Genomic DNA, 12329 nt, shown 5'->3' with positions numbered 1-12329 from the left:
GAAATCAATAAAGGGATGGTATGCTGTGAAAACCATCACACAACAACTGCAAATCTGGTTTACAACTGTACATTCTTAAGACAGTTTCTGAATGAAACTTCCAGATTTGAAAAACAAACTGTACAAAGTTCACATAAACTTAGGTGGTAGCAAAAGTCACAGAACTCCATCATTTCCTGGAGGTTCATTTATTCCTAGCTGCCAGGACTCATACTCAGGCACCCCAGTAATTTTCCATGGTGCTCCTACTAAATCGTGCTCCTTGGCACCAGATCCTTTGCTGTCATGAAGGTGAAAACAGCTGATAAGTTGAATGAAATTTGAAGATTGTGGGTTTTGAAAGGATCAAAGTACACATTAAAAAGATGGAGTAGGATCCTGGGTTTTGCTTTCACATTTCAGACCTAAGGCAATTAGGAGTGGTCATGTGACTCTGAGTCATGTGACTGGGTCATGAGCAAGCCTCACAGAGGTACTTATGGTACTTATTCTGTTTCTGAGTAGGTCCAGTCTTATTCACAAATAGTCTCCATAAATGACCAGGATCTCACTTTCTAACCCACCCCTTTCTCTTTCTCATTTCATTGAGCCCTGTTTCTCTCCTGTGCCTCCTCTAAGGTCCAACTCACATAACAATTTCCAGAAGTGATAAGCCCTTGAAGCAACCAATTCTTTCAGTGCCTACAGGCCTTGGGCACTGTTGGGGTGACCTGTTGGCCCAGCTCAGAAAGAAGCTCCTGAGTGACTCAGCCTAGTCCAAACCAGCCCCATGAGGGCAGTTCATGCTTGTTGATATCAGCTTGAAGGACCCTCTGCAGTGAAGCAAGTGTCCATTCAGGCACCTGGTGGCCTTCTGCAGAGACCCTCCTGCCTACATTGAACTAATTTGGAAAGAAGTTACCCAGAGGAATGAACAATGGTGTCAAGACACCAAAATATGAAGCTACTGGAAAAAAATAAAGAGAAAAGGGATCTACATTCTCTAAGTCCAAGGACTAATTTACAGACTGAATTCCTCTCACAATTTTGATAACCCCCAAAATAAAAAATTGTGCGTGTATATATACACATAAGACTCGGACATGACTTCATACGTTTTTTTCTTCATTATTTGTTTTGTTTCATTTTGGTTTGTTGTTTTCACAACTCAAATGCCTTGTGAAAAAAAGATTAACTATTTCAGCTTACCTGTGATAGATCGGGTGGTAGCACTTTCATAAAGAGGAACTCCTTCTCCTGCATTGTTAAAAGCTTTTAGGGAGATGACATAATGGGAACTTGACTCTGAAGGAAAACAGAAAAAAAATGTACGTGTGGGTTTATTTAATGTGCTGAAATACTCAGGATAAATATTTTCCTGAAATCAAATTGAATATAGTCAGTTAAGCAAACAGTTGAAAAATGAGTGAGCTTGATTCTGGGAAGAAGGCAGCAGCGGTGGAAATACAGTTTTTGGATCTTCCTGAATCTCCAGGTAAAAAGAGACAGAAAGACTATATGGAGAACCAAAGGCATTCAGACTTTTATGACAAATGAGGTGATGGGGTCTGTATGTTCACATCCTAAAATACCAGTGGATGTGGACAAACCACCAAGGCCCTTAGAACCCAAGAGTTATTAGTATCTGTGGGAGAGAAATTAGAGGGAAACCTCAATTCTGAAAACAGGGTAATTCTAAAATAACTACCAGGTAATGCTATTAATAGGAAGTGCAATAGACCAGTTTGAGAATAGTAAATATAAACACTTGAAACTAACTTATAAACTCTCCTTTCTGGGACAGGGCTCACCTTGGGGACAAACTACTGAAAATATATTTAAAATTTATGAGTAGGTCAGAAACAACAGACATGAAAGGAAGAGAAAGTGCAGATCAAAGTAGGAGAGAGGAATAGTCTTGAAAACTTGGAAAACAAACTGCCATAGTTTTTAGTGTGTACCAGGGTTTGGCCAACTTTTCTGTAGGAGACCAAGATAGTCTATACAGCTTTGCAGTCCACCTAGTCTCTGTCACATACTCATCTATGTTTGCTTACAACTCTTCAAAAGTACAAAAAGCATTGTTAGTTCAGTGATGCCCCAACAAAAAATAGGACCTGGACCAGATTTTACCCACAGGCTACAGTTCCCTAAGCCCTGAGCCCTGGTGTAAGAAAAACAAGAGGACAGGGAGCTCTGTCCTCTTAGAAAAGCTATTCGAATTTCTCAGCATGCAGGGAAACAAACCTAAAAGCAAGCACAAAAATATCTGCTGAGGTTGAGTTTCTTACAAAATAAAACGAGGACACTATCATACCTACAGACAAGTCCACAAAAAGAGGATCAGAAGCACACAAGAAAAACACATCAAACCCGCAATTTGCTGCCCCAAAGTGAGCTACGTAATGTTAAGAAAATAAAATGCCAGAGATGCAAGAGTAACATAAATCAGAATGATTACAGTTCATAAACGAGGTGGCAAATTTCAGAAAGAATTATATTTAAGTCACAAAGTAATTCTAGAAAGAAAGTATAACAAGGTGAATAAACAAAGCAATAAGGAGAAAACAAAAACAAGAGTAAATTAAGAAAGAATAAAGAAAAACGCAGAAACAAGTGGCACAGATTACAGCGCACACACACACATTCGAGAAGGCAGAACTGAACACTGGAGTAACAGCTGTCCTTGAGGGAAAAAAATCAAAGAAAGGGAACAGAACAAATGCACAGAAAAAAATGCAATGCAAGGAATTTTAGCTGACTTAAAAAAAATCTTTTAGGCATGTGGACAAAAAGAATACAGGATTTATAAGGGGGGAAAATTAGATTATTATCAGATTTTTTTTGACAGCATCATTTTGTGCCAGAAGAAACTGAAGTGATTTGAGACACTCAAGGTAAGAATATGTGATCCAAGGACTTCACAGTCAACAAGAGTTAACTTCAAATATAAAGGGCTGTTATAACAGTTTGATAACACCCAAACTGTTACCAACTTTCAAGGAATCAGGAAATATTGTTCCCCTGATCCTGAGAACCACTGGAAAATGAGCCTTAGATATTTAAAGTGACCTGAGAGATACTGATCTAATAGCTAACTGAAGAACAATAAATTTAATGAACTAAGACTAATTGAGGGTTAAAAGGAGAAATTTTATTTTGCAACACTACATGTTCTGATACTGTCCCCATATTATAATCGTAAGACAAAATGAAGGGAGAATGAGGATAATATATATATAGAAACATTTTAGTAATTATTATTGATGGTGAAACTATTATTAATGTTACTCTGATAGCAATGCAATATGAGATAGAACAAAAGAGAAATCAGGAGAAAGTCTAATTCTGTTGTACCCTACCTCCTTCAGATTGGGATCCCGGGTGTGAACAAGGACACCCTATGTAAAGGATATAGACATGTAAAAGAGAAGAGATGAAGTATTGGGTTCCTAACATCTAACTGAAAAAATCAGTTTAAATGCAAAGGGTATTTTATCTCTAATTCTGTCCACTGAAAACATCTAGAAACACTTACTTAGTTACACAGGTATCTTTTCACCCAAACTGAGATTCTGAAAAAAATATATTTTCCACTGCAAGGAACAAAGGCTTCTTGGAGAACTGGTTGATTCCTAGTCTAAGGCAGAAAACACAGCAATTGAGCCTGAAGCATCTTGACATCCCAAGAAAGGAAACCATCAAAGAATAACAGGATTGTGTCAAACGGATTCGGAAGTCAAGTTGGAAGAGCTTCCGCAGAACCAAAGAGGAGGACAAAGAGCTACAATAAATATAAAAGTTGCAATGAAATTAAACTATGAATGTATGAGTTCATAGATACTTTAATGAATAATAAAGGGACGTCCCTGGTGGCTCAGATGGTAAAAGCGTCTGCCTACAATGTGGGAGATCTGGGTTCAATCCCTGGATTCGGAAGATCCCCTGGAGAAGGAAATGGCAACCCACTCCGGTACTCTTGCCTGGAAAATCCCATGGGTGGAGGAGCCTAGTAGGCTATAGTACATGTGGTCGCAAAGAGTCAGACATGACTGAGCGACTTCACTCACTTTAATGAATCATAAGAGTTGGTCATTTCTGAATTGGACAGGGGAGCAAACTACTATCGTCAAATCTGGGTAATGCGCCAAATGTTTAGCAGGTCCTTCTTAAACAAACTCTACCAGTGTGCAGCCAAACAGGATATGGAGGGTGTATCCTATTATAACAGTATTCCAACTAATAAGAAACATGCAAATATCGCTATTTCTCAGCCTCAATGAACAAACTACACATTAAGAATTCATGATTGATAAGATAAAACAGAGAATCTAGACATTATATATCTAATGAAATAGGGCATCCCAGGTGGTGCTCATAGTAAAGAACCCACTTGCCAACGCAGGAGACAATGCAAGAGACTGTGGTTGGATCCCTGGATCGGGAAGATTCCTTGGAGGAAGGGATGGCAATCTACTCCAGGATGTCTGCCTGGAGAATCCCACAGACAGAGGAGCCTGCTGGGCTATCGTCCACAAGGCTGCAAAGAATTGGACATGACTGAGGCGACTTAGCACGCGCACCACAGTGAAATAAATTGTGCAGTGCCCTCTAGTCTGGCTGAAGGGATCAAACCTACTTGGTCTGATCAAGCTTCTGGATCCGATTGCCAATCTGCAGAAAATACAGCCAAGAAACAGGGTGAACTCTAACTTAAAATAATTCATGAAATGATACATTGGTTGCATGTGGTTTCCTGTGTCTGTGTTTGATTTTACAACAGCTTTTAAAATGAATGAATTTATCTCTGACAGTGTTCTTTGAAAACTGATTAGATGGATTTTTCTTTATGAAATTTTTATGTGACCTAAATATTCACCTTAAAGACTTGGCATTCCAAACAATGACACAAGAACCACAATACAACAAGAAGAATAAAATAAAATTACATTTAATGCAGCCAAAGGGCTTCCAGTCAGTGACTGCTTCACCTACAAGAGGAGATATTCATTTATTTTAGACTTATGTTGTCAATCTGGTTTACCAAAAAAAAGTGATCAGTCAACAAGTGTTAAATGCTATTGGAGATAAAAGAATATTTGGAAAGGATGGACCTCTCTTACAGGTTACAATCATAATTCTGGGCAGAGAACACAATGAAAAAGTACATAAAATTAAGCAGAAAAGTGTGTCATACAATGTATGAATGCTACATGAGTTTAGAGGTCTAAAAACTTAGTGAGGGATTAGCTCATTAAGGAATTATCAGACTTAGAACTAGTACTGAAGGGCATGGGTAGGATTTAGAGATAGGATAGTCATGGGTCACAGCCTTAAAAAACTCAGCAGTGGCCAAAGGACTGGAAAAGGTCAGTGTTCATTCTAATCCCAAAGGGCAGTGCCAAAGAATGTACAAATTATCATACAATTTTGCTCATTTCGCATGCTGATAAGATTAAGCTCAAAATCCTTCAAGCTAGGTTTCAACAATATGTGAACCGAGAACTTCCAGATGTACAGGCTGAGTTTAGAAAAGGCAGAGGAACAAGAGATCAAATTGGCAACTTCTGCTGGATCATAGAAAAAAGCAAGGAAATTCCCCCAAAACGTGTGTTTCTGCTTCATTGATTACGAGAGAGCCTTTGTGTGGATCACAACAAACTGTGAAAAACTCTTCAAGTGATGGGAATACCAGACCACCTTAGAAACCTGTATGCAGGTCAAGAAGCAACAGTTAGAACCTTACATGGAACAACAGGCTGGTTCAAAATGGGGAAAGGAGTATGACAAGGCTATATTGTAACCCTGTTTATTTAACTTATATATAGAGTACATCATGTGAAATGTTGGGCTGGATGAATCACAAGTTGGAATTAAGATTTCCTGGAGAAATATCAACAGCCTCAGACATGCAGTTTATACCACCCTAATGGCGGCAAGCGAAGAGGAATTAAAGAGCCTCTTAGACAATGAAAGAGGAGAATGAAAAAGAGCCTCTTAGACAGTGAAAGAGGAGAATGAAAAAGCTGGGTTAAAACTTAGCATTCAAAAAACTATTATCATGCCTCTGGTCCCATCATTTCATGGCAAATAGATAGGAAAAAAGTGGAAGCAGACAGATTTTCTTTTCTTGGGCTCCAAAATCACTACGGATGGTGACTGCAGCCACGAAATTAAAAGATGCTTTCTCCCTGGAAGAAAAGCCATGAATTAAAAGACGCTTTCTCCCTGATAAACCTAGACAGCATATTAAAAAGCAAAGGTATCACTTTGCCAATAAACATCTGTACAGCCAAAGCTTTGGTTTTTCCAGAAGTCATGTATGGATGTGCGAGTTGGACCATAAAGAAAGCTGAAGGCTGAAGAATTGATGCCTTCAAATTGTGGTGCTGGAGAAGACTCCTGAGAGTTCCCTGGACTGCAAGCAGATCAATCCAGTCAATCTGAAAGGAAATCAACCCTGAATACTCAGTGGAGGAACTGATGCTGTAGCTCCAATACTTTGGCCACCTGATGCAACAAGCCGACTCTTTGGAAAAGACCCTGATGCTGGGAAAGATGGAAGACAAAAGGAGAAGAGGGTGGCAGAGGATGAAATGATTAGATAGTATCACCAACTCAATGGACATGGATCTGAGCAAATTCCGAGAGATAGTGAAGGATAGGGAAGCGTGGCATGCTACAGTCCATGGAGGGGCAAAGAGTCGGACATGACTTGGTGACTTAACAACAACAAAAGAATAAAATATCTCAGAGAAAAGATGGGTCAGATTGAAGATACAGTGAGGAAGATCATCAACACACTTTTCTATTAGGAAAAATATACTTTATAGTTACTGGAGTGAAGTCATAGTCTGATTTCAAACATATATAAACTACAATGTAAACATTTATATTAGATTCAAACCACATCTAATTACTTCTTTTGGGTGAAATTGCATTTAATTGACCAATATACATAGACTATATATTTGTGTTTGTCTATATATTTCTTTCTGGGCTTCCCTGGTGGCTCAGAGGTAAAGAATCTGCCTGTAATGCAGGAGAAGCGGGTTCGCTGCTTGGGTTGGGCGATCCACTGGAGGAGGAAATGACAACGCACTCCAGTACTCCTGCCTGAAAAATTTCATGGACAGAGGAGCCTGACCAGGGGCAGTTCATGGAGTTGCAAAGAGTCAGGCACAACTGAGCAACTAAGCAATAATGCGTATTTCTTTATCAAGAGAGTGAGAGAGAGATCAGGAATGCCACACCTACATGATTAGAAGTTAGAGTTTTATTTTTGATTTGTGTCTTTGTTTTCAAACCTGAGAGAGGGAGGGAGTGAGAGTATGGTAGAAATATTTGGCTATAGTGTCAAAGACAATATGGCCTAGAGGATCCCAGACAGGAATCCATTTAAGTATTAATAATTCATCAAAGGAGAGGGGCCAGCACTCAGTTTAAGAGTGTTGTTAGCCTATGGAGAGCAGGCTCAGAGTTGTCAAAATTTCTAGAAACCCAGAGTTTTATGGGAAATCCACAAATTTTCAAATGTTGGCAAATGATTTAAATAAACAAAATAAACTTGTGCTGGCAAAACAAAATCATATATCTCTGAACTGAATCCAGGTCTGTGGCCCCTTATCTATGACCTTAGATTCCTACATATACAACTACATTCAAATCTGTATGCATTCAGGGAAGAATAGGTAATAAGGTGTGGTTCTGTCCCTTCTGATGTCTGTGTCAGAAGCTTTCTCTATCTCTTTTATAATTTAATAAAACTTTATTACACAAAAGCTCTGAGCAATCAAGCCTCGTCACTGGCCCCAGATTGACTTCTCCTCCAGAGGTCAAGAATCCTGGCGTCTTTTGTGATTCAGCAGCAACCTTTCACCTTGGGGGCTCATCCAGGATTCTTTAGGACAAGGTAAGGATGCTTGGAGCTCTAGTTCTTTGTTCTCCTAGTGAACATGTTTTTTTGCTGTACGTTACTAACTCTACAGTGTGCTTATGTGAATGAATGACACGCCCTGCACGAAGCAGGTGAGAAGCCCTGCTCTGCGGTGACCTCATACAGCTTATGGCAGAAACCCTGTTGAGAGTTCATACCAACCTGCCAGTGGACTTCCCTGGTGGCTCAGATGGTAAAGCATCTGCCTACAATGCAGGAGACCCGGGTTCAATCCCTGGGTTGGGAAGATCTCCTGGAGTGGCAACCCACTCCAGTACTCTTGCCTGGAAAATGCCATGGACAGAGGAGCCTGGTAGGCTACAGTCCATGGGGTCGCAAAGAGTCAGACACGACCGAGCAACTTCACTTTCACTTTCCTTAGTCAAGATGTCAACAGCAATCAAGGTCTACACCAACCAAGTAGAAGCGATAAGATGTGATAAGGAGGATAAGCATGAAATAAAAAAGCGAGTGTCTGTTATGCAAGGCTATTGGATACACTGGTTTTCCCTGCACTGCTCTAATTTAGACTGGAATTCCAAGTGAAGAATGTCTGATTTGAGCTCTGATTTTCCCGCTCAGGGATAATGCTGGAGTGTCCAGGCAGTCAGCCTCATCCATGTTACACTGAATTTGTGCCTTCCCCTCTCTGTCCTTACCTCCCAGCTGCCCAATTTATACCTCTTCAGGGTACATATTCTGTAAAAGTCTCTGGAGCATTACTGCACAATTGGCTTTCAGTTTTGGAAATAGGCATTATTTCTCTCCTTTTTTAAAAAAAGAATAAAAGTACTATACGCGATTCATTCTCATTTTACTGGCTCAAATTTTGGTCTCAATTTGAATTACAAGAGCATGTGTACCTCATCTAGCTGCTGTCTGGCTCCTGAGCAGTGCTCAACATTGCTTTATCTCCCCCACAGTAAAGGTGAGCTCACTGTCATTTCCGTACTGACTCTTGCTAATATTGATAGCCATGAAGTCTATAGTAAGTCTCTGAGAAACGGCAGCTCCTTCCACACCATGTCCACCACCCATGGTAGAGGGTATGCTCACAAAGAGTATGGAGTTTTATCATTTACCAGCTGTTGGATTAATGAGCTACATTGAGTGCTACATTCCACAAATCCTAACCATGATGTGTACACCTAGAGGGTGATCAAGCTTTAGTTCATTTCAGTTTAGTTGCTCAGCCATGTCTGACTCTTTGCAACCCCATGGACTGCAGCACCCCGGGCCTCCCTGTCCATCATCAACTCGTGGAGTTTACTCAAACTCATGTCCATTGAGTCGGTGATGCCATCTAACCATCTCATCCTCTGTCGTCCCCTTCTCCTCCCGCCTTCAATCTTCTCATCAAGTGGCCAAAGTATTGGAGTTTCAGCTTCAGCATCAGTCCTTTCAATAAATATTTGGAACTGATTTCCTTTAGGAATGGACTAGTTGGATCTCCTTGCAGTCCAAAGGACTCTCAAGAGTCTTCTCCAACACCTCAGTTCAAAAGCATCAATACTTCAGTGCTCAGCTTTCTTTTTAGTCCAACTCTCACATCCATACATGACTACTGGAAAAGCCATAGCTTTGACTAGACGGACCTTTGTTGGCAAAGTAATGTCTTTAAGTGACCAAGCTTAAATTTAAATAAAAAGTGGCAATGGCTTATTCTCAGGAAAGGTAAACAGATGTTCAGCAGAGTTGCTACTGATAAAGGAATATTGCTAGAGCTAAGGGTCTTTCAAGACGTTTAAATCTAGTATGTTGCTGTTTTTAGTTGGTAATTTGAACATCAGGTAAGTTTACTGACATTTCTAAAGTTAACACAGAGCTAGCCAGCACAAAAAAGACCCAAGACAGCTTCATCTCCCCCTTTTCAAGAAGCCTCTCATTATGCCCTTCACATTCTCCGTGCTAACATCTTTTGGGCCTTCTCTGGCCTCTGTACAAAGCTTTTGTCAAACTGCATCTGGATTTCCTGAGGAAGCAGTGGGATCTTTTCGGATTCAGTTATTAGTTGCTTGCCTAGTAGCTCAGACAGTAAAGCATCCACCCACAAGGCAGGAGACCGGGGTACAATCCCTGGGTTGAGAAGATCCCCTGGAGAAGGAAATGGCAACCCACCCCAGTATTCCTGCCTGGAGAATCCCATGGACAGAGGAGCCTTGCAGGCCTAGAGTCCACAGGGTAGCAAAAAGTCAGACACAACTGAGAAACCAACACTTTCACTTTCAGTTATTAGTGGCTTTGAACTCCTTTTATATTGTGATGGAGGCATTTCATTTAAGAAATGTGTGCTGAAGGGGAAAGATGCTGTGAGATGTGAAACAAGGGAGGAGGAGGGTTTGTGTTTCCGCCCCTTACAAAAGAATGTCATTTGTGAGTGTACCACTAGAGGGCACTGTGGAGCTATTTTTCTGCACATGCTCAGAGCTCAACTTTAAAAACAAGTAATCACAAAAGAATTGCCTAGAATTGCTCCCTCTTTAGACATATCAAATGAATTAAACACATTTAATATTATCATAATGAATTCCAAATGAATTAATCATTAATTATGGTCAGACCCCATTGTTCGGGAATACATTTAACGACAATTATGAGAGTAAATTTATTTTTTGGATTTGCTAAAATGTTACAGATATTTAGGCTTGAAAACATGTCTATTGCCTCTGAAAAATGATGTACAGCAGTATTCTCTCATTTTAATTTACTGTGACTGAATCATACTGAGAGAACTTGAATTTTGGTGGATGTCCATGGGGATTATTTTTAATTATGGATATTCTGGGTGTTCATTGCAAGGACTGATGCTGAGGCTGAAACTCCAGTACTTTGGCCACCTCATGCGAAAAGTTGACTCATTGGAAAAGACCCTGATGCTGGGAGGGATTGGGGACAAGAGGAGAAGGGGACGACAGAGGATGAGATGGCTGGATGGCATCACTGACTCGATGCACATGAGTTTGGGTGAACTCCGGGAGTTGGTGATGGACAGGGAGGCCTGGCGTGCTGCGATTCATGGAGTTGCAAAGAGTCAGACACGACTGAACGACTGAACTGAACTGATTCTGAGTGATTCCACAGATTTCAAATTATTGATCAGACTTATATAATCGTTTGACCAACATTTCTTATAGAATACATCACATTGGGATAAAGAAAGATAAAAATGTATTTAATAACTCTGAGCATCCAAAACAGATGGCTTCTGGCCAGTATCTTACTTGTGGCCAGCAAAGAAGGAAATAAACATACATTTATTGATTACAAGGGTTGGACAAGGAATGGGCAACAGGAAGATTTTTTTGGGTCTTCTTCCCCAGAGACTAGGTAGGTGAGAGAGCCGTTGTTCTGAGAGTTTTTGTTGAGGCTTGCCTGAAGGTAGTGAAATGCATGCTTCTCACGGGGCTGAGAGAATCAAATGACTTGCAGACAGCTCCTTGGGGGCTGGACCAAGATGCTGTGCTTAGTAACAGAAGCCAGTAAGAAGAACATCATTATTTTTAATTAATATTTGGTGTGAATTAAATGCCACCGGCATGTGCTAGATTGACAGCCCACGGACCTTTATTCATTGCAGATTATGTACTTCGCTCAGTGGCCCCATCAATGCCAAGTGCTTGTCGGGGCCCAATCTCCATGTCCCTACATCTTTTGCCCTCTGTGAGCATTGCCAACAAGTCAATTAGAGAAAATTAGAGTGGTAACTGTCTGCCTAGCGCAGACGCTGGCTCACTGCAGAGAACCCGGGTGACCCGAGGCACACAGTAGAGGCCACTGGATCCCTGTCGGAGGGTAGATGTGACCGGACACCTCTGACCCCACTGGACCGGAACTGTTTAATTAAGGGTAATGGGTGGGTAGCAAATACAGCCGATTGCACTGATCTCTTAAAAGGGTGAGCAACTCACATTCAAGAAAGATGCAATTCATATAGCACATTCAATATTCAATTCTACCCCATCATACACACCCATCTGCAAATTTAATTAACAGCTAATCTAACTGGCATCCTTTGAAGGTTTTCTTCCTTCCTCCCTTTCACCTTTACTCTTTCTTTCTCTTTTCCAGGAGCACTATCCAGAGAAGGGTCAGATTACAACATCTCTGGCTCATTAACCAGTCTTACTGGTACCAAACTGCACATTCTGAAACCTACCAGTTCATGAAAAATGAACCCAAAGAGACTGTGCGACAAAACCTCTCACTTACATATTTGTTATTCTTCATCTATTCATTTGTTCCTTTGCTCATCAATTATCATTTAACGTCTTGTGTGTGTAAGGACAAGGTTATACGTTTTCTAGGGTATGTAAGGGTTGAAACAAGCAAGTCATTTTTCGCCTATCTTTTAATGGAGAAGTTATGTTAGAAGTTTAAAAAAAATCAGAGCAGAAGTGTTCTGGAGTCAGCAAGG

General features: G+C 40.5%; 1 protein-coding gene and 1 non-coding gene across 2 annotated transcripts in view; one reads left to right on the top strand and one right to left on the bottom strand.

The window, feature by feature from the left end:
• The window catches only part of DCC (DCC netrin 1 receptor), an 813847-nt gene that overhangs the window by 164646 nt on the left and 636872 nt on the right, over positions 1 to 12329 (bottom strand). Inside the window, 1 exon segment of the mRNA XM_068993780.1 lies at positions 1189 to 1284. Coding sequence (XP_068849881.1) covers positions 1189 to 1284 — 96 coding nt within the window.
• TRNAC-ACA (transfer RNA cysteine (anticodon ACA)) lies at positions 8091 to 8162 on the top strand. The gene has a single exon. It is a non-coding gene; the product is annotated as a tRNA-Cys (tRNA).

The sequence above is a fragment of the Capricornis sumatraensis genome, chromosome 21 (genome assembly GCF_032405125.1).
Source record: "Capricornis sumatraensis isolate serow.1 chromosome 21, serow.2, whole genome shotgun sequence".
Lineage (NCBI taxonomy): Eukaryota > Metazoa > Chordata > Mammalia > Artiodactyla > Bovidae > Capricornis > Capricornis sumatraensis.
The sequence above is the reverse complement of the archived record's forward strand: the minus strand, read 5'-3'. Positions and strand labels throughout refer to the sequence as shown.